We start from the raw sequence: 23,318 nt of genomic DNA, 5'->3' as shown, positions 1-23,318 counted from the left end.
TATTTTTTAATTTATTAAGAGTTTACATTTACAGTAATTTATATACTTTATACTGCTTTTTTTCCCCCTTCATCTCAATCTATTTATTCTAGACAAAAATCTCAAATCCGTAAGAGAGCAAATTCTGATAGAAAAAATAAAAATACTTATCACTGACTTCGTGTAAAAGAACGAATACAATTTAGATTAGGGAAAAAAACAACCCAACAAGCAAAACAAAAACAAAACAAAGAAAAAAGCAAGATCATCTGCAGAAAGATGAGAGAACCCTATTCAAGATTCAGTGCTGTATCATCCAACATGTGCTTGAGAAACCCGAGGAACAGGAGCTCAAGTAGCAAGTACAGAAAGTATTTTCTGAATTAGGATAGAGACCTGAAAGGGGCTGAGCCAGTTTGGCCCCATACAAGCCTACTGCTTTAGCCCATACTCAAATGTAATGAGTTTAGTGACTGCACAAACAAGGAGCAAGACCTGCCTTGTCACTTGCCAGCCCACTCTTGCTTTCAGATGCAAGCAAGAGGCCTCCAAGTGTTCCCAACTGGCTCAATAAACAAAGAGCCAAAGATACTAAAAACCCCAAGAGAATATAACACAGGAAGCAATTGGCACCTCAGTGCAAATTCTTCATCTTTTACTATTCCCAAAGAAACTTCACATGTCCACAGTCAAATGCCACAATGAATGTTCAGGCCAAGGTTCTGAGGTGCAATGCCAGGAACTTTTAGTGAAAGGCTTATTTTTAATTCCAAAGATCTTCAGTGCTCACAGTAACTTCCAGATGGGGGTAATACCCAAAGTATCTAGTTAAACCTAGTTAAATATCCAATCAGCATGTATTAATTATACAACATTTCCCAAGTGAGCCTTTTATGGACACACAGATATTAAATACTACAGAAAACTTTAAAATACCTGACAATTCACATATGTCTTTCTTAGTAAGTATATGCTAAGTATCTTGTGGGGCTATCAAATAGATGATGATAATTTTCCACAACCAGTTTACATCTGTTTACAACTTCATTACCTGAAGTAATTTCTATGCAATCAGGGCCTATACCATATTTGTTATAGATTATACTCAAAACAACTGCCAAAAATGGAAGCATTCTTAATCCTGAAATTGTTGTTATGGGGAGTGTTTCACTATGACTTTTTACAATTAGTTCTCTCGTCTGTGGTATTTGCCAGTTAGCTAAAAGAATGTGGAGAAGGAGACTGATGTTTAAACATTTTATTCCTTATTTTGTTTAGCAAGATTAGACCTTGCAATCAACATTTTTGAAAATATTAGAAATCTATAGCTAGAGCAATAAGGAAAATGAAGAGCTATGTAGAAAAACATTATTTTTCCTATGTGCTTTTTATTATATTTCTCCTTATACACTGGTTCTCACTCTTAACCATAAGAAAGGCAAAGTCACCACCAAAAAGATTTGATTTGGACATTAGGTAAGTTAAAAATTAATGTAAGTAGGATTGATTTAAAATCATTTACATCTTCTACCTTACACTTCAAAGTTTTGAAAGTTGCCTAAAATAAGCTTTAACATCAATGCATCTTCTTGTAGAGGTCACTTAGGCAAGCCACCTCTACACTGGATTAATGTCATCGTATAAATATTTTAGCACAAATATTAAGATTTGACATAATGAAGTATGGATAGAAATATACAAAAGCGCCAGAAGGAATAATCAAAGAACAGCCTCCATAATCAGGGACATTATCGACAGCAACAAAATTAATTAACACTGAGCATTTTATTTATAACTAGACCGTGATTCATCAGTGAAAGACTGCACTGTGATAACAGGAGAATGCACACGGCCTGCATGGCCTGTGCTCTTCCTTCTCCTCCTCTTGGAATAACATGGCATTGCATGGGACAGTCTTCTGCCTTTTATCCAATGGGAAGACACAAGACAGCCCAAAATATACTGAAAATCAGGAACCAGGAAAATGGCCAGCAACCTTGCTTAGCATTAATTCAAAACAAAATGCATAAGTCTTTACAGGAAAAGGATCACCTGTTTTATGACCAGTCCAGCAGAACCTGAGAGATGTAGTAAGGATTTGACAGCTAGTGTCTCCTTTTCTCTCTAACCTCATTCCTAATGCTGTCCAGACTGCTTTAGCATATACATTATCTTGAGTGAGAATGGTAACATTCTGTGAATGTACAGAATCAACCTAAACTGTACTAAAGCCTTTGGCACTGTATCCCACAGCATTCTCCTGGACAAACTGGCAGCCCATGGCTTGGATGGGTGCGCTGATCACTGGATAAATAACAGGCTGGATGACCAGGCCCAGAGCAGTCAGGAAGGAATTACATCCAGCTAGTGGCCAGTGACAAGTGGCATTCTCCATGGCTCAGTATTGGGACCAGTCCTGTTAAATACATTTACAACAATCTGGATGAGGGGATCAAGTGCACTCTCAGACCAATTACAGGCAACACCAAGTTGGGCAGGAGTGTGGATCAGCTGAAGGGTAACAGGGCTCTGCAGAGGGATCTGGACAGGCTGGATCGATGGGCTGACACCAGTGGTATGGCATTCAACAAGGCCAAGTGCCAGGTCCTGCTCTTGGGTCACAGCAACCCCAGGCAGCTCTGTAGGCTGGAAGGAGAGCGGCTGGAAAGCTGCCCAGCAGAAAAGGATTTTGGCCTAGTGATGCAGCCTGATGATGCAGCCTGAATGTGATGCAGCCTGTGCCTAGGTGGCCAAGAAGGCCAATGGCATCCTGGCCTGTGTCAGCAATAATGTGGCCAGCAGGAGCAGGGCAGGGATTGTCCCACTGTACTCCACATTATCGACACCGCTCCTTGAGTCCTGTGTTCAGTATTGGGCCCTTCACTACAAGGAGGACACTGAGGCTCTGGAGGGAGTACAGGAAAGGGCAAAAGAGCTGGTGAAGGGTCTGGAGTACAAGTCTTGTCAGGAGCAGCTGAGGGAATTGGGGTTGTTTAGCCTGGAAAAAAAGGGAAGACAGTACTGTGCTCTGTGACTCCCTGAAAGGTGGTACTGGCAGGGTGGGGCTTGTTCTCTTCTCACAAGTAACAAACAATAGGATAAGAGTAAATTACTACAAGCTGTACCAGGGAAGATTTAGATTGGTTATTAGGAAAAAGTTCTTCACTGAAAAGGTTGTTAAGCATCAGAAGAGGCTGCCCAAGAAAGTGGCTGAGTCATCATCCCTGGAGGGTTTAAAAATATGTAGATGTGGCACTTACAGACATGGTTTAGTGGTGGACTTGGCAGGGCTGGGTTAATGGTTGGACTCAATGATCTTAGTGGTTTTTTTCAACCTAACTGATTCTGTGATTCTAAATTAGTAAGTGAAAAATTGCATCCAGGACAAGTAAAACACATTTTTGCAACTGTAGGATCACACAGTTCTGAGTCATGAAGAAATCTCCATCCTCTTCTGCAAAAGCATGCACATTAATATTTACATCCAATCATAAAAGAAATAAACAAGTCTGACACTTAAAATTATTTGATAATTCATGTCCCAAAGATCTACAGCTATGTTATTTTACACATGCTGTGGCAAGTTTTTCTGCTTTACTAAGACAGGAAAACAAGCAGTGAAGACCTTTCTGCAATGGTCAGATTCTGAGTGGTAATATCTCAGCCTGAGGACAGCAGCAAACAGGAAATGATTATCTTAGTTCACACTCTTGCTAGGTTTGGAATCAGTACACCCCATGTCACTATTGACAGGGTCATGTTGAACCTAAATCAGCCAACATCACATAAATTTTCAAAAGATTCAGCTGACCTTTTTCTAATTCAAGTATCTCTAAATGCCTTTTAGTGCATCATGAGCTTACAGAAACTCCAAAGCCCTGCTATGCTTCTGTTAATGAAATGCTATCATTGAGATGTTTGAAGCACAATCAATTAATCTTATAGGCATAGACAGACATAGAGTGACTTTTATTATATATACATATAGTCTTAGGAAAATTGGATGACTGAAAAAGGGAATTGATCACCCATCCGGCAAATTTTCTGAGTTTTCACAAATGTCCAAGTGCTGTCCAGTGTGAATGCTGTGGGATACAGTGCCAAAAATTGTATCCTATCCAGAATCTTTTTCCTATTGCCAAGGAAAAAGATTCTGGATAGGATACAATTTTTGTATATGCTCACAGTGAACTCTCAATTAAATAAGTTTTATCTTTACTGTAGCATACCATGACTCACAAATGGGCATCAATTCATCGAAAACCTGAGGAAAGCAATTTAACCATATATGTGGGGCACTAAGATGTGTTTTTCACATTTCCAGTCAGCATATTTCCAGTATAAGAATTTGAGCTGTGTCACTGACATTGCCTTGTATTCTTACCTCTAAACTTAAATGGCAATACTGAATGGCCTACTTTACTTTTTTATATATATATTATCCACTCTTTTTTTTTTTATTTACGGCATTCCAAAGCTTCCCTTGCCTCAGCTAATCACAAGCTCACTGTATTAGACATTGGACAAGAAATCAGTTTTAAAAACCCCAATCCATCAGCTTTTTTCTTAATTAATTATTTTTTTAAACTTCTTTATTCCTTTTTCTTGGTACTTAGGAAATAAATTGGATTTAGTCCACAACCACTGGACAGTTTTTCCCATTTAAAAAGCTGTTGAATATTCCTTACTTTCATGGATTTCACAAGAATTGAGAGGTGAACAGTAGTTCTGAAAATAAATTATGCCACCTATATAGATACTGTTACTTGTGAAAACATGGGGGTGTGGAAGTGGTAACAGAGTGCTTAAAGTATTTTAAACTTTCGTTGAATAAATTAAAGGTTCAAACTATTTATCTTTTACATTTATGCTTTTCCTGGCATCTTGGGTTTTTTTGTAAACATGTATTGAGATGTAGCCTACATGAATAGCCTGTGAGCTCAAGATTAAATTACAGTGGCACCCATGAATGGCTTCCCTTCAACTGTTAAAAACTGTTGCCAACCAAAAATTCTGCATTCAAAGAAGATGGTGTGCACTTAGCATTTTCATTCCACCATCAACATTCTGGTGCACCTCAGCTGGTATACAGGAAAGATAGAGAGAAAAATCCAACCCTATCCAATCTTTTCAGCCACTCAGTTTTACAATCCCTATCATCCATCTTGTCAGTTATCTTTAGGGTTTTCCTCCTAGGCTAAAGACAATATTTTTGTACTTTAAAATATCCTGTTGTCCTTTCCTGAATATGACCCAGTTTTACCACATACTTTTTGAGACAGAGAATGAGAAGTTCAAGATATTGGAAGTGTGAGAGAGCTAGATCTCATGAAGTGGAATGTTTTTGGGGGGTTACTTCTTCTCTAAAAATTCTCAATTTGCTTCCTTTGAAAGTTATTGAGTTTTAAACAAACACTTACATGGGACTATCTTTGAAGATTCAAAGCTCTCACTGGTGGAAGAAAATGGCCAGCTTCATTTTATACATGAAGTGAAATTGTAAGGGGGTTTTCTGCATGGCTTCCTATTTGTTTCCTTTAAGTTCACCTGCCTTTTTCTACTTAGTAAATAAATGCTTTCTACAGTTCTTCACAGCACTTCTCCCCAGATATCATGATATCATGATTCATTGACTAGAGCAGTATTCCTGGCCCTCAGAGAGGTCAGGCTGGATATTAGGGTCTGCATCCCCAGGCATAGAAATATTGATTTTACAGCTAGTAATGAAGACTGACCAGGACTTGGTTAACTCTTGGGATAAAGAGAGGAATGAAAGGCAAACAGCACACTGGAAGAAGTTTCAGAAGTCAGGAGGATATGTGCTACTTCTCAATATCATTCATTTCCTTTATTTTACAGTGTGATTCAGAATAGGACTAACTAATTATAGCAATCTTAAAACTGCAGAGCAGAAATGTTGCAAAAAAAAAAAAAAAAGATCTAAAACTTTACTAGTTACCACCTACATTTCTTTTTAATACAGTCTGTATTTATTCATTTTTTAACAAGTATCTGCCAAAATGACAAGAAACATTTCACAGTCTCAACTCTGACACATCTACATGTTAAAACTAGTCAAATTTGGAGACAGCTCTTTATTTTCTTTAAATTACTTTTTTGGGAAAGACATTTTTTCAGTGCATGGCTGTTTGCATAATGTCTGCAAGATACTACGTGCAGGTTCAATAACACTGGTATGTCAAAATAACTGTACAAACAACCAGAAGAAGCCACAAGCATCTCAGCTTTATCAAGGCTTTCTTAAAGTGTTCTATTACAGAACAAAAGACAGCACTCTTTATTATGTAACCTAGGCCTTTTGATTGGCCTCAGTTTGGTCAGGCAAAACAAAGCCTTAGATGTCTAAGTACCTAACAAGTGGTCTGCTTAATCCACTAGAACTTATTTCTGTCATTCAATCCACTTTTGCAAGTGTTTTATGCAGTTATATTACCCTACTGAGGAAAAAAATAAGCTGTATTCTTTTGAAAGTTCAGAGGCTAATTAAAAGGTGGCTCATTAGCCAAATGGATTTTTGTCACATGAAATTTTTCACTGGGTTGCTAATGAACCAGATATAAATACCAGTCACTACTGCAATCCAGCAACCTCAAGGCTGCCAGTATTATTACATTTACTTTAAATATAAAATTACAACTTTGCAAGTGTGGGCCACCTAGCACATAATTCTGTTTTGGAAAGCATTCCTATTTAAATCAATCATAAGCATGTGCTGTCTGTCATGCTTTGAGTTAAGGCTGCATTCAGTGCTGTTCATGAAAAGGGTGGTTCTGTCTTTCAAGGCACACTGATAACATATGCCATTCTGAAGAGCATGCTATAGGAATGTGACAGAAAAATGCTAGTGGTCAAATTTCTGATCCATATGAAAGATACACTTCCTATTTTAAGATCCTTTCATCTTCCACATGTAGATGCCAAAGGAACCAAATGAAAATCATAACTTCCTTTTATTTCTGTCCTCATAGTTCTGTTGTAACAGTAAACCTGTTATGCAGATTCTGCACACTGGCCAAAGACCTCTAAGGTTTGTCCTCCTGAACCCTATACTTGTGTCACCAAGAATTACAATTAGTTTCACTTCATCAGTTTTCCTGCTAGGATTAAAAAAAAGAAAGGGGGATGTTGTATCTGTGGACTGAGGACCATAAAATCATTTTCCAGAAAATCCCAGCATAGTCTGTTAAGTTTCATGGTTAAAAGTCAAATGAAATGCCTTACTGCTGTGACACAGAGGCAATGACTGAATTATACTTAAGTAGAAATGTAATAGAGAAATAGAGGTAGCTCTCAGGAGAAAGAATACAGAGTTAAATAGAGTTCAATTTTTAGAACAATGAACGATGACTACAAAGCACCAAAACGTATGATGGGAGTCTAGACCTAAATTCAAATGCATTTTTAATTTTTTTTATTTTTCTGAAGGAATAAATCCACTTTTTAATAGTTTGGCTAGATGAAGTTAACAACATTGCTGCAATAAGAAGCTGAAACATCATTTACAATACAATTACTTGGACTCAGTTGCCTAAATGAATGTTAGATGCCAATTTTAATTTACCCCAGTCCACAAAGGTGTGGATCATTCCAGGTCAGATTTGCCAGCTCTGTGTCTGTGCCTCAGACACCCCTAGGGCACCTAAAAGTGTGCTTTTTCTATTCTGCACAATTTTGCATCCATTCCAAAGATCTTGTGCAATAAGGAGGTAACATTCAGCATTCCTTCCTTTCATTTGTGAAATTATCTTACAGGTAATTGCCCAGCATATTGAAAAGGGTGGCAGAGATCATTTTGTGTGAACAAGCAAAGTATGAGCTTGTTTCAAAAGGTGCAGATAGGAGAGTGTAAGTCAGATGAAGGAGAAAAGTAATGGAAATGAAGGAGACATGATGAAGGGTTTGTGGGGGTGTTTTAAGGATGACTGCTGAGTAAGAAAGCAAAGCGGCATGCTACTATACAAGAGGTTGGGTGGAAATATTTCCATGACTATTCAAAGTCATGACTATTTAAATATTAGTATCATTAGATGTTGTTTTTAGCAGCCAAAGCTGCTAAAGCAGACCTGAATTCCAAGAAACCTTTCATTTGTTCCACAGGAACACCCAGCTGTCATCTCCATTTGCACATTTAACATCAATGTCAATGAATTACACATAAGAGAATTCAACCCTCTGATGACAGAGCTGCAACTTACTTTACAAAGTTAATTGAACCTCCTTTTATGCTCAGTCTCACTGGCCATCCACATTATTAATGCCTCAAGCCCAGGCTATGTCACAGCCTTGCTGGTGGCCTGGAATCCCCTTTGAGCCTGTAGTCACACCTAACCCACAGGAGGAAAGGTTCAGGTCCTCCCAAGCTCTGTGCCACAAGAGTGGAATGGCTGCAGCCCACTGGGGTGAGAGAAGCTGTGTAACACCAGCCATGCCACAGGGATTCTGATAGATGTATGAAGTCTGTGCAGACATATCTTAGCAACTGCAACTCTGCAAGAATTCTTCAGGCTCAGGCTTCTCTTTGAACTGCCTGAGTATCCATCCAGTGAGTCTTGTAAACTGGAAAAGCAGTGGGTGGCTGGTGTGGGCTAGACATGCCATGCAAACACACCCTCTGTGACTCCTCTCATACAAAGCATCTACACTACTACAAGTGAAACACAATTATGCAGAGGGGAAAAAAATAAGACTAGAAAGTCAATTTGCATGGTTAGAAATACCATGGATGACGGGGGAAAAATTCTTGCTTGTTTAATTTACTTTAAAAACCCCCAGACTTCTGCCTGTTTTCGATAAAAAACATTTCACTTTGCAGGAGCTACAAAAGAAAGTCTTTTCACTGTACTTAGCTGTCTCAAAGGTATCTCTTCAACAGAAGAGAGATCTCTAGCAAAGTGTCACCCTGGAAATCTGAAATAGCTTCTAACTACAGCTCATTTTCTGATAGCCTTTGAATAAAGCCTTCAAATTCAAAGTTCTTACAAGAAACCAAAATCTGATAGAATGGAAACAAACCTTTTGTTTTGGTTTCAAGGTGAAATAGTTTAAATGTTATCCAATCACTTTGATGAAAAGGATCTGACAAATATTCAGTGCCTGATGAGAGGACAAATAGGGCTCTTTGGACTAATTAAGTCTGGCCTCTTTTACTAATCCACAGACTGGAGAAAAACTCTCAATGTGGATTAAGACTGACAAACCAGGCAACAAAATTAGAATTTATTTTCCCCCCATGGTATAACAAAAACTTTCAAATGGAACACTGCCATTCATACTAAACATAAGATGACAAGATAGAAACCTGAAGGCTAAAAGGTAAGAGATTTTTGAAAGAAGAGAAAACCTGAAAAAGGATGTCCCAACATTTTTCTTCTCATCTTTGGATGAAAAACATCTTTCTTTTTTGCCTTACGCAAGTATAACTTGCATAAATAAATATAAAAGTGGAATACCAATTAATCACAAGAAAAAACATGTTAAAAATTCCTGGAAATTTATATAGTGCTATCTATCTTACTTATAATACTTAAAACTATGGTTTCACTATGTGTCAGATTTAAAGAATAATCTGTTGTAGTATACTAGCACAAAAATAGGTCCATATCCTATGAAAGAAGCATATGAAAGGAAATTAGGTTTGAAAAGCATAACAAGTAAGTACTTAGATTTTGTACAGGACTGTTCTTTTGGCCTATGCAAAAAGATGCATTGCCATCTTCTGTTCTTGGTATATTAGTTGGAGTTTATTATTCACCTGGAAAATAATTGTCAGAAGGCTGCGACTTCTGGAAAAAGTAATTGTTTGGGATTTTCTTTGTTTAAAATTTTATTTCTATGAAAGCTGGCATTTTCCAGAAAGGAGAAAAAATCTGAGTGGCATGACTTCCTATAACTGTCAAATACAAGCTCAAGTTTAAACTGTAATGCCTATAGGAAAATGTACAAGCAACTGTATATAAATTATATTACCTTATATTATGTATAGCTCTAATTATATTTTAATATGCATTTATTTTAAAACATACATTCTCAAAATTTGAGTCATTTTTATTTTAATAACTTTTTCAATATATTTTTCATACTTGAATAATATAATTTCTTAAGACAAAACAAATTTGACTTCAAAAAATCAGAAATTAGTGAGCATATGCTCAAGTTTACAATATATTGATAATTACATTACTGACAAAAATATATACTCTAGAAGAAAGAGAAGATAACTTCAAAATTTTAGTTATTGTAAGATGAGATGGCTCAATGCCAGCTGCTTTACAGGCCATATATATATATATATATATATATATATATATGTTTTAAATAAAATTAACACAGAGAAAAACACCCCCAAAATTTTACTTACTCCAACAAACTTAGCAAATATTTAGATTTCACTTATGCAACAGTAACTATCAGACTCAAGTATATGTTAACAAAATGTTGAGGGACTACAAAACCACTGACTTTAGTGCTGCATAAATTAAAAGCAGCCATTTTTTTGAGTGATTGCTCCAAAGATCTTGGAATGACTACTGCTGACTAATGCTCCAAATTTACCACAATATGCTTAAGAAAATTCTGCAGCTTTTAAATATGCCTGTCTTAGCAGCTGTGGTGTTCAGTTTCTCTGGGCATGGAAATCAAGCTATTTGTTCTAAGTGCACAGACAATATGAATCAGATCTAGTACACAAATTATGTATATGAGCTAAGCACAATTAACATCTTAGGTCACAGAGAGCACCTGGCATTTTGCAAATAGTAACAATTAAACCTGCTGGGAGCAGGTTAGGACCTGAGGGTGTGCCCTCCAGCCCTGGCAGCTCCCAGGGCTACTAGCCTAGCTGCTGAAAAATGTGAAGTGTTAGGGGGCAAAAGGATGGGAACAACCAGGTTTAGCTTTTCTACAATTTGTGACTCAAAAATAAGTTCATGCACACTCATAGAAGGAATGATTTTTTGTTTGCCAAACTCTGCTGTAATTCAGTTTTGTTAGTTTTACTTATGTTTCTGTAATAGAAACACTGAAGCTTAGAGAACAAGAATCAATTTACTTCATTTTGTACACATAATAAGAATTATTTTCTATTCATAAATATTTGGTGGTTTTGGTGACTTAACAGGTTCAGATTTGCAGGGGTGACAATCAATAAACAGTTCTACTCATGAGACAGGCAAGCAAATACTGAAATGACTGAAAATATTATACAGTAGAAACTCAGAATACCTTCTCCCAAAAAGTCAGATTTCTCTAGAACACATTTTCCCTTTTAATTTTCCAAGGTATTCAAGAAAAGAGAGAGCAAACATGGTAACAGATTAGCAAAACCATTCATCACTTATACCCTTAATCTTGGTAGTCCAAGTCAAAAAAACATTAAAATATGCTAAGAAAGAATATAATATACAAAGAAATGCTAAGTAACTGCTTAGGACAATTTCAGAGAGGCTCATTGTATTCAGGATGCAGAAATGTCCCATGTGCCTCTTCACTGTAAAAGCAAACCTTATAAGAAAAAACCATAGCACTTTCCATTTTAACACTTCCAAAATGTAAATGTGAAAAAAAAAAAAAAGTAGAAAATTACAAAGCACTGAAGTATTTATCACACAGGACATGACAAGTAGCAGTATAGAGACTGTCACTCAGGTGAGGTACTGTGAATTATTTCTATTTCCTTCTTTCCTCACCTTTTGTTCTGGTAAAGCTGAATTTCCCATAGCCTTTAAAATTCCTCATGTAAAACACATCCAACAGTTCTCAACATCTCACCTCTATTTTCTCTGTCCTATTTTTACCTCACAGATCCCAGCAACAAAACAGACAAGCCTGAATATGGTCTAACAAATCATAAACAGTGCAGTTGAGAAGACACCATAATCTAAAGGCAAGGGTACTCATAATTTAAGCCTGAAGAAAATTACTCTGACACACATTTAAATAAATCATTCAACCACTAGGCGCACTATTTTAATGCTATGACTCAAAAACAATATTCACAACTTACAGGTATTATTCAAATGTATTATTATAGATTTATGTCACATTTAAATAATGAAATATTATTAAAAATTATTTACTGGCATGGGACACCACAAACACATAAATTGCATCTTTATTAATTTTCAGTATTTTAAAGTATATTTTTAGCAGGGAGTATGCAAAATTTTTCACCACTTTTACAAGAAGGATTTGATGCTATGTCACTTTTTCAGACAAAATACCAAAGGGTAACTATTAGAGATTTAAAAATTCTTAAATACATTATTAAATCATACTTACAGAGATAAATACCTGAATCTGATCTCAGTTTATATATCATCCTGATCCATCAAGAAAATTTCAGCTGAGCCATTTCTATCAACTTGTTTATAGTGGCCCACAGAATAATAAAGATTTAAAAAATGACAACTGTCACATTATTCCAGTACTTTACTTCAAGAAATTCTTTTTATACTGATGAGAAAAGAAGTCCATTTCATTACAGTGGGTTTCTTAAACTGAGTGCACAAACTGTAAGCCAGAGGGAATGTTTTGGCCTTTTCTCCCACCATGAAACAGAAAATTGTTAATCTATGACCTGCATAAAACATTAAGCTGTCTCTGGTTTTCCATTCCAATTTAATTCACTTGGTTTCCCCTCACTGATTGCCTTTGACTGAAGAGTCACATGTTTCAAAGAGAGAAGAAAATATAACTGTTGCTTAAGTGTGTCATGCTGAGAAGTCATTCAACTAAAACAGGAGCTATTTGTTCACAGAATCTATCAAGTCTTCAGAGGGTCTTTTTAACTCAGAGACCATGTCTTTGACTTCCAGTCCTGCCTACATTCATTTCAAACAGCCATAGGTCTGCCTTTCAATGCAGCATTGCCTTGCTTTGTGTATTCTGGTACAAAAAGATTTTGGCCTCGCTGGGATGAAGTATGAAGGATCTTTTATCATTACCATGTGTAATAAACCTCAATAGAGAATACAGGATGATGTCCTAGAAGGCAATCACAATATAGTGTACAATGAGTAACTGCACTGAATATAACAGGAAAACAAAGATTCATTAAACTGCTATGTAGTGACTGTCATTTTACTTACACATATGATTAGCAAACTTTCCAAGACTACCTATATTGTATGAATATATTAACTTACCAGGAAAAAGTTTCGATATAGCTTGTGACTGTATCCAGAAGGAGCAAGAGAAATCCTTATCAAAGAGGCTATCTATCTTAAGGTCCTAAGTGATAGTCAGGAGAGTGGTGTTACTCACCACTCAGAAAGCCAATAGCTGGAAAGATCTTCAGAAATAATTTACTCTGTTTTATCCACACTGAGTCTGTAGGTAACACAATTCCCATAGAATATTAGAGACACACTGGGCTAAAAGAAGCAAGTTTAGAGTAGAAGTTAATGGTATTTATAGCACTGAGATGGTAAATTCAAAATTTACATAGAGCCATCTGAACTAAAGAAAACACACTTTTACTGAGAGAGTGACTAAACACAGGTTGCACAGACAGGTTGTTCAGTCGTCATGCTTGGAGAAATTAAAAAATCTGCACACAGGCCCATGCAATTTGCTCTTGGTGATCCTGCCTGAGCAGAGGGTTGGACTAGATGATCTCAAGTGGTCCTTTCAGCCTAAATGATTCTGAGATTCTATGATTAATTCTCTCTTCTTTTTTATTTTAATTCTTTTCTTACGCCAGTCTCTTCATTCCTAACTCCTTTACAGCATCTTCAAAGAACATTTATTCTGAATAAGATGGGTTTTGTGAAGCAACACACTCATGTATATTACTTTCATGTGAATTACCTGTGAGAAACTATGCATCATCTTTCCATGTGATCCATATGCAAACTTACTTCATGAAGTGCATACTTGCTGTGGACAGAATGCTATAGAGCTTTTAGAATGCTAATTAGCAATTCTCTGAACCACTTCAATTAGAGAAGATATTTATAAACCTTTCCCTTCCCTATAAAAGGAACATCAAAAACACTATAATATAATCTGTCTCCTGTTATAAGAGCCTTCAAACAGAGTTTTGTTTATATGAAACTTCATTTTGCAAAACCATGGCTCAGGAACACATCATAAAGCCTTGTTATTGAATTTCTCTTACCTGACTATTTGCTGCTTTTCAGCTTAAAGAGTGAGTTAAGTTAGGAAAAGACAAAATAATATTCCAGTATTCCAATACCTCAATATTAATTATCTTTGCTACCTTCATTACATATTTGGAGTGAAAGGTTGCCTGTATTTTTCAATTACCAGTCTCCTGGCACTGGCACTGCAATAGATTCATTATCATGTAGTTAATGATAACATATCCAACCAGAGCCAAAACTAAAGCTTCTCACATCCTGCTACTTTAATGGTGGAAATTTAAACAGAGGTGTAGAACTATAGACTGTAGAACTGCCATAGAATCAGTGTTCTTCACATGGAAGGAAGCCATGTTAACACTGCAAACAGAAATAAATGCAGGAAAACTGGGATAACCCAGTTTTAGCAGGCAGTTGAAAGACCTAAGGAGTAGGGCAGCTCTTAGAGCACAGACATGCAACAGTGTTTCTCCAGCCACAAAGGAGAACTTTGAGGATTAAAATGCAGTCTTACACCAATTTAATAATAAAACTTATTCAAGTATTTATCTACATAGTAAACAGTACTTTATAGGTTGATGTACTTTTATATTTTGAGACTGCACAGTTGATCTCCAGGGACAGCCATTAGCAATTGGCATGTTTCCAAATGGCTGTGTGTAATTTTTGACAGCCATACAAAACTACCAGAATGTTTGTTTTCAATTCTTTCTAATGGAAAGTGAACTGCTGCCATAAAATTCTCATTGGCAGAAACAAGCAAACATAACATTCTCCATCTAATAATCAGCAGAGACAGGGATAGATGCATCTACAATTACATCTAGAATATATTGCAAATAACTGTTGGGTAAACATCTTTAACTAGTCAATTAAGGAAAATTATTTGAGAAATAACCTAAAAAACTTATATTCACCAACCTCTTCAAGCAGTTAAGATTCCTTACCTACAACACAATAAGCATTATAATTTTGAAGACCTTAAATCCAGAACTCTCCCTCACTTTTCTTTTTCTTCCTCCCTTCTCTGCATCTCCAAAATTTCATGATACTGAACACTGACTTCATGAAACCTCAGCAAGCCAGATCGATTTATAGCCATAATGTACATTCTAATGGTTAAAGTTCCTTTTGCAGGCTTTCCCAACAAAATGAAAATAAAAATTATCTCATCTCTTATCAGCCATGTTCTACCTTTTTGGCATACTCCACAAATGTTCTCTATCACAGCCAAGGTAACACTCTCTACTCAGTCTTGGAGTTCCCCTTTCTCCCTTGTCCTCCATCTCTTGTTCTTCCTGCTTCAGTACTAATAGCACCCACTCAAAATATCACAGTCCCTCTGTATCTTTGTCCAACTTCATCTCATTTCCCACTCCTAACAGCTTTTGTTTTAGCCAGTCCCAGCCAGCTTTCTGCCTCCCAGTTTTTAGCTGCAACTGAGATTTTGGGGGATCAAATGATTCCCTGCAGGAGGGGTGGTCTTGCTCACTTGTCCCTTCTGCCACACTTGCATGTCCTCCCTCACCCTAGCTGTGGTTTTCATCAGCCCACTGTGAACTGTCCAGCTCACTCCACCAGCCAAAGCTACTCACCTCTCTCCTTGCTGGCTCAGTTTTCAGCTTGCTTAGTGATTTGACTCAAATTACCAAAAAGCACGAAAACACCAAAGTTGTGGCAGAGAAGTGAAGGAAAAGAGAAGAGAGAAGGCCTTCAATGGAAGAAGATAGAGAGTAAGAAGAGAATGGGCCTCTCTTTTCAGTCCCCTAAGTCTCAGCCCTTTTACCTGACATAAACCTCAATCATTACATTCTATTCCAAATTTGGTTTAGTTTCTCTACAGTCCTACTAACTTTGGATTTCTGTGTTACCTGGGTATCTTCTTCCTTCACATCTACTAGATACCAAAAAAGGAGCATTATTCATTGGCTGGGGATAGGGTAACATCATCCTTCTCATTTGTTCCCTTTCTTGCTTTCACCATTCCCCCTTGGCAGATTTTTCTCCTTTTTTTCCACATTAGGAGTAAAATATATATCAGAAAGTGTGGTGAATAACCCTTGCCAGTGTCATCCTGACTCAAAGCACAGCTACCAGTCACTGTCCTGGAAGCTATGTCATAACAGTGATTTTTATTTTTAAGTTTCCTGCTCTGAATCAAATTCACTTCAATAACTGCTAAAAATTCCCCTAATCTTTCTCTTACAGGCAATACTTAGTAAAATAGTCTATTGATGTTATTCAGTACTAAATTGATAGAATAGGTCTGAAAATTTTCTCCCTAATTTTTTCTACTGCTGTAGAAACTTGAGAGAGAAGAAGTGACAGGAACTAAAAGGTCTGAGAAAATCCTTCCCTGAGAAAATGCATCTGATATTCAGATGCATTGAAGATCTTTTCAAAGGCTTCCCCAAGACTACAAAAGCATGATAAACTTCACATTAGAGTAGAGAAAAATTCATACAGAAATGGAGGAATTATGTTTCTGAGGATTTAGTAAATGTCATTCTATGATAAATTTTAGTGTTTGTACTTCTGGTTTTGCTGCTTGCAACAGAGCAGTTTATCATTTGAAAGCCCTAAGTTATTCTAAAGCTTTTTCTTATAATTTTGATAATTCAAATAGAACTATTGCATGCTAATACAGGAATTTTGATTCCCAGTCCCACCTACAGAGAAAATTGCCAAATAATTATTGTTGAACTATAAATTATTCCCAGGTAAATATTCACTTACTAAGATGAAAGCTGTGGCCTATTCCCATGGCCAATAGCTGCACTTCAACAGGAAGATCCAGTAAACTGTACTTTCAAATTAACTACTAATAGAGCTTTGGGCATTGAAATGATTATATGTGTGCCATATATGTATCTATATATCTATAAAGAAACTGAATTTGAGAAAAAGTGGAAGTACAGAAGTCAAGCACTCTACCTTAGGTGCTTCAGTTTTGACTAAAGGAATATTCACCAATTATTGAGAAAGTCTGTGAAGAATCATGATTACAAATGAGAAGAAAAGAGAATTAAAATTATGTATAGAGGTGTATGATAAGTCCAACTTTTAATTTAAATGAATAAATTAGAATATCTAACTAATTAATGAAATTTCCCAAATACAAAGTTACATGGGTAACAAAAGGCTACAAAAATTTTTCAGGAAGAAGCAGTGCATACTATGATAGCAATGAAACTTTGAAAAGATATACAAAAGGTCATTAATTTTGTCATGAAGCAAATCTTTCAATCAACCTGACTGATAAAAAGTTCACCAAAATTATCCATAGTTCTTAGAGTCATTGTAGATACACAATTTAATAACTGACTGGAATTGAAAGAAAACATTTCACAGTAACACTTCACTGAAGACAAATCTGAAAAATAATCTTGAACTCTCCTCTTCACACATGGGAGGAATCTGATTAGAATCAATCTGATAAGAATCAAAGGAGTGCAGGTTTATAACTGCAAAGCTTAATATCATTTACATTAACTAAAATTGGAGGTACATCATTTGTCTCACCGAAATATAGTCAGTTAGCTATTAGTCATATATGTTTACAGAAGAGTGGTATTCCATCCAAATGCTCTGTCAAGATGAATGATTCTACCCCTGGCTCAGATGGAAATGGAAGTCATTATCCCAGATCCAGAGACATATCTACAGTATTATATATGCCAGCAAAATAGGGAATTTTTCCTTAAAGTCACAGATTTTCTGACACACCAGTAATAATGTTGGCATGCAATCATACTCGAAAAAAAAAAACAACAAACCAAACCAAACCAAACAAAAAAACCCAAAAACAAAACAAACAAAAATCAAACAAAAACATCTTGTGATATTTTCTGTCTGTATTAATGCTGCCAGGTAAATGTAAACAAGAACTAAAATAGGGCTTGTTTGCTTTTCTTCTCTTCACAAAGATATTTCTGCTTAATAGCCAGGATTTTCAGCCAACAGATGCCATTAGTATGTATGTGTGTTGTTTTGTTCCTTGTAAAACCATTGTGGGTTAAGCCCAGTGGGAAAATAATCACCACACAAAGACTCATTTTCTTCCTCCTCCCTTTCCCCAAGTGGCATGGAAAAACCCCAACAAGTGGGGGTCAAGATAACAAACAAAAAAAACCTTGTTTAATATCGAAAGATAAGTAGAAAAGGTCAGAAGAAAAAAAATGAGACAAGTGATGCTACAGCAATCACTCACCGCCTCCCATGGGTAGACTGATGCCCTGCCAGGTCCCAGGCTAAAAATGGCTAACCCCTCTAAAGCCCCCTCTTTGCACTTTTGTTCCTGAGCATGACAGTATGTGCCAGGGAATTTCTCTTTAGTTAGTCTGGGTCATCTGTCTGGTTGTGTCCCCTCCCAGCCTATTGTGCAGCCCCTGGTCTATTCACTGGGGGGATGCAGAATGAGAAACAGAGAAGGGATTGATGCTGTGCAAACACTGCTCAGCACAAGCTAGAACATCCCAGTGTTATCCAGACTGTTTTTATCACAAATCCAAACCACTGCTCCATACAAGCTAAAGAAGATTAACCCTATCCCAGGCAAAGACAGTCCAAGAGTACAGCATAATAGGTACAGTTCCACATCCAACAATTCTAAATGATGCAATAAGTTAAAAAATACTAATGCAAAACAAAGAGAAAAACATTTGCTGTGCTACTTTGTTCTTATAAAGGGGTGAAATTGCTGGTTTTGTCAGCTCAGCCAGCTCACTGAAAGGTACAATGAGTACAAGATGTAATGAGAGGGGTAGGACAGCCCAGCACAACAGCAACCAAGAAAGGAACCAAAGAAGAGCATAGCACCCATCTTTTCAGCCTTGTCAACTCACCAAACACCTTAAACTTGATCTAGTCTTGAGTGGAACTAGCTCAGCTTCTAGAAGTAGCAGGCATAAATGCAAACCTCATGGGCAGTATTAAACACCCTCTGGCTAATGTAATGGTTTCACATCCCTCCCCTTCTGGAATTCCCCTTTTGTGTCACTTGGCTCTGCCAGCCCTCCCTATAAGACAGAGGGACCAGTCTGAGCCACACCTAGATCACTGCAGAATCAGGTCCTTCAGCCTTCCCACTCCTTAAAAGTTAAAAATGAAGGGTATAGATGCTGATGTTCTAGCTAACAAAAATTATGCATTTTTACACAGTATATCTTTATAAATAAACCCATGCATGGTACTCAAATACATTGTAACATGACACCTGCATGCAATCATTTTAAAACCAAGCCTTTTCTTACAGAATTTGCATCAACCTTGTAGATAAATGGTCAAAGCACCAGTCCTATACTGAAGGCACTGTGGAAAATATTCAGAAAATATTCTATAAGCCGAACAAGTGAAGCCAAACAAGCAAAAAGTACATATTGGAGAATAAATGTTACCCTAACATTTTGAAAGACTAGAACACAGCACAGGAAAGGCAGGAAAATAAGCATGAGAGCTTTTTTCGTTTGACACGGAAAGATTTTTCCTTAACTTTGGTTAAGAGGTCATTCAGTAACAACAGGACTGAAAATAAGCTGACAGAAAAATGTACCTTGGAACCTTTTATAGCTGTAACTTTTGTTTAAAAACTTCAGCAACTTTTCACCCAGTCTGTAAGTAGTGAAAAATAGTTTTTATATTGAAGAAAATACTTATTATTAACAGCTAGTATTAAATAAACCCAAGCCAAGAAAACACTCAAAGACTTTCATGCTTGGTTAATTCTATTAGTTTAAAAATGCATAAAATAGGACTGACCTGAACAGAAATTCTGCTGTGTCCGAGTAGTTAATTTTTCTTGCACAGCACACTTTTCGAAATGTCCTGCAGTTGCATTCTGATGTAGGCCCCGTTGTCTGCTGGCAAATCCCAGTTCTCCAGGATCAGAAAACTTCCGATAGAACTGTGGCTCCAAATCACTGAAAGAGAAGTTTACAGCACCGTGCCTTCCATGGCCATAGTCACTGAGCATGGATTCGTCCTCGGCGCTCTGTGTTGGCAGCGGGAGGATCCGGTGGTGCAGCTGCGGGCTGGGCAGTCTCGAAGATAACGGAGAAGGAATAGGTGACATTTGTTTGTGTGTATTAGATAGCGGATATGAATTACTAAAAACATTACTCACTGCTGCTAATGGGGGTGAATGCAGCCTTTTCTCTTCCAGTTTAAGATTATTGCTTGTCTGAGGAATATCAGGACTTTCATTTACAGGCAGGTTCAAAAATAAATGCTTGCCGTTTCCCCGGGATACCGTGGTCCTTTTCTCATATAGTGAGCCTGGCAGGTTTCTGTCTACTCTTGTAATTTGTTGCAGTCTCTTCCATTCTGCAGCTTCATCTAAACTGTCGCTCCGGATAACTTTCAGAAGAGCTTTATTAACTGCTCCCACAAGGTTGCATGACTCATCAGTAATGTGCACTCTCTCTGCTTTGTACTGCAAGCCAGAGCTGTCTTCCTCCTTTTCCTGCAGCACACTGTTATTAGAGTCTCCAGCAGCTTCATCTACAGAGCATACATCACTTCTTGATACAACCTCGTTATGTGCTGTTGTGAGAACGGGAGAAATGGTTTTGTTATCTCTGTGAGAGTCAGGCAAAGACTCTGCAGGGGGGTTGGTAAGTTTTTTAATACTAGCGTCGAAATCCTGGACTTCAGCAAGACCTGTGATTCCTGGTTTCTCCTTGCATACTGGCTCAGCATACTTGCTACTTTTCAAGATTTTAGCAGCTGCAGTGTTACTTAACGTCTCAAGTTTGTTAGACAGACTGTAGTGAGATGAATTCACCAAAGTGGTCCTCTGTTGTACCTTGGTAACTTCAGGAATGCAGTCTGCATTATCCACTGGTTCAACTGCAACAACATCATTGATGTCTTTTGAGCTAGAACTTGGTAAGTCAGCATCCAATTTCACAGCTTTGTTACTCTTAAGAAAATACCCCTCTTCTATCCACCTTTCTGGCTGTATTCTATTGTCTACTGGTAAATTATCCTTACCTTTTACTGTTAGCCAGCTGGAGGGAGAAAAGGAGCTGGAATAACTCCTGGTAGAAAGTCTTGTGGAGACCGTCTTATTTTTCTGTTGCATGTCTTGTGTACTCAGTAAAAAGAGATGTTCATGTATCTTTTTTTCCTCTTTACAATGTCTGATCTCCTCAAAGCTCTCTTTCCTTTTGTGTTTCCTCAGTTTTTTGTGATTCAAATTGTCTCTCTTTGTAGAATCCAGCAATAACTCCTGTTGATATGTAAGACTGGAGTAATTATCACCTTTAAGTTTCGGGACTCCGGAAACATCCTGTTGCTTTTCCTCCTGATGTCCTGCCTTAAGGTCTGGAATATGATGAGAGCTCAAAACACCGGATAACAGGTTTTCCTTTTCAGCAGTTAGTTTGTACATTTCATGGAGAAGGTCTTTTGTGGTAGTTGGCTTAAAAATAATAACTCCACGGTCTTTATGTGGCCGTTCTCTCAGGGCCATGTCTAACGTTCCCCTTACTTGATAGCAGCCGCAGAAACTGTCACTGGTTCTATCCAGAGTTCCAGAGCCCATGTAAGTAAATCCTGTGACTTCCCCCTTTGGATGATAGAAGCTGATGTAACAAAGCTCTGTAATGGGTTTGTGCAACAGGAGGATGGTATGCGTGCCTTCCATTATGCTTGCCAAATTAGTCATTCGTTTAAATTACGTTCTAAGTGTTCCAAAGCTTGCATGACATAGCATGTGAGGCAGGGAATGGACGGAAGGCATCTGACTAATCTTCAACAATAATATTGTCTGCTGGGAAAAATAAAGAGAAGCCTGTCAAACTTGATTATGGCAAATTTAATATGACAAATAACAAGCCTGCAGAAGCACAATCTTCTCTCAGAATTTTCTGATACAAATCTTTTACCTTGAAAATCTGACACAAAAACAATGACATTGCCAACACTCATAGTTGGAGTCATAATCTTTCTCTCTCATATATCACTCCTCTGCCTACAGGGTTCTCAGTCAATGCTGTGCCACAGGTCACAAGATGGTCACTAAAACACCCCTTTCAAAGAGACTTTACTTTTGAATGGTGGAATCTCTTGTCCTGTCTCTGTTAAAAGTTAACTTGCTGTTGAACATTTAGTAAAAAGAACCATTCAAGCATGCCTGTTGCCTTTTTACTTAGGACAAGCACCAGCATAACACCATCACAATGTAATTAGGTCTCGCCGCTTTATTTATCAAGAAAACATTTAGACAATAAAAAAGGTTGAATATTTTCTTCTTGTACTTTTTTGTGGAACTGCCAAGACATCAAGAAAACTTGGAATAACAAAAAAAATATAGGTTCTGTTTACTTGGCTAGCATACAGCTAGTAGTAAACAAATCTATTTTGGATCAACATGCAATAGCGTAATTATACTTTTATAGGCAGATTTATTGAACTTTTTTATTTCCTATCCTTTTCATCACATATTTTCTTCCTACAGATTGGATATATTTACATTCTTTGGATACATAATGGAAGTTTGTTTGCCCCTTTTGAGAACTAAGTTGTTTTTCTTATCTGGAATTCTGCTACTGCTATTAAAGTGGAAAAGTCTGAAGTCATTAGGAAATGCATAAGCATCAGGGAAAGACCTAAAGCCCAGGAGCACAGAAACAGAGAACACCTGCTCCTACACTGAAAAATTCAAGAATTTCAGTTTTCAACTGAAACAGCATAAATGCAACAGAACTTATCATCATTTTAAAAGAGTCAAACTTAGGCAACAGTATTTAAAATGAAGCTGTCATATTACATAGAATCAAAGAAAAAGCTGATTTGGAAGGAACCTGTCAAGATCATCAAATGCAACTCCTGGCCCTGCACAGGACACCCCAAGGGTCACACCATGTGCTTGAGAGCATTGTCCAAAAGCTTCTTGAGCTCCATCAGGCTGATGCTGTGACCACTGCCCTGGGGAGCCTGTTCCAGTGCTCAACCACAACCTTTTCCTGATATACAATCTAGATCTCCCCTGACTCAGATTCATACCATTTCTTCAAGTCCTGACACTGTTCATGAGAGTGAAGAGATCAGTACCTGCCCCTCTGCTTCCCCTCAGCAGGAGGTTGAAGACTGCAAGGAGTCTCCTCCAAGTGGAACAAAATTAATGACATCAGCTGTTCTTCTTAAGGCTTCCCCTCCAGACCCTTCACCATCCTCATGGCCTTCCTTTGAATACTCTCTAAGAGCTTCATATCTTTC

General features: G+C 37.3%; 1 protein-coding gene across 2 annotated transcripts in view; it reads right to left on the bottom strand.

Moving 5' to 3' along the window:
* The window catches only part of FMN1 (formin 1), a 164,840-nt gene extending 142,768 nt beyond the window's left edge, over positions 1-22,072 (bottom strand). For both annotated transcript variants that reach the window (XM_050974945.1, XM_050974946.1), the window contains exon 1: positions 19,857-22,072. In XM_050974945.1, coding sequence (XP_050830902.1) covers positions 19,857-21,765 — 1,909 coding nt within the window. In that variant the 5' untranslated portion in view covers positions 21,766-22,072. The remainder of the gene's footprint in view (positions 1-19,856) is intronic.
* Positions 22,073-23,318: the final 1,246 nt, after the last annotated feature.

This window comes from Serinus canaria, chromosome 5 (assembly GCF_022539315.1).
Source record: "Serinus canaria isolate serCan28SL12 chromosome 5, serCan2020, whole genome shotgun sequence".
Classification (NCBI taxonomy): domain Eukaryota; kingdom Metazoa; phylum Chordata; class Aves; order Passeriformes; family Fringillidae; genus Serinus; species Serinus canaria.
Note: the sequence above shows the minus strand (reverse complement) of the source record. Positions and strands in the feature narration are given on the sequence as shown.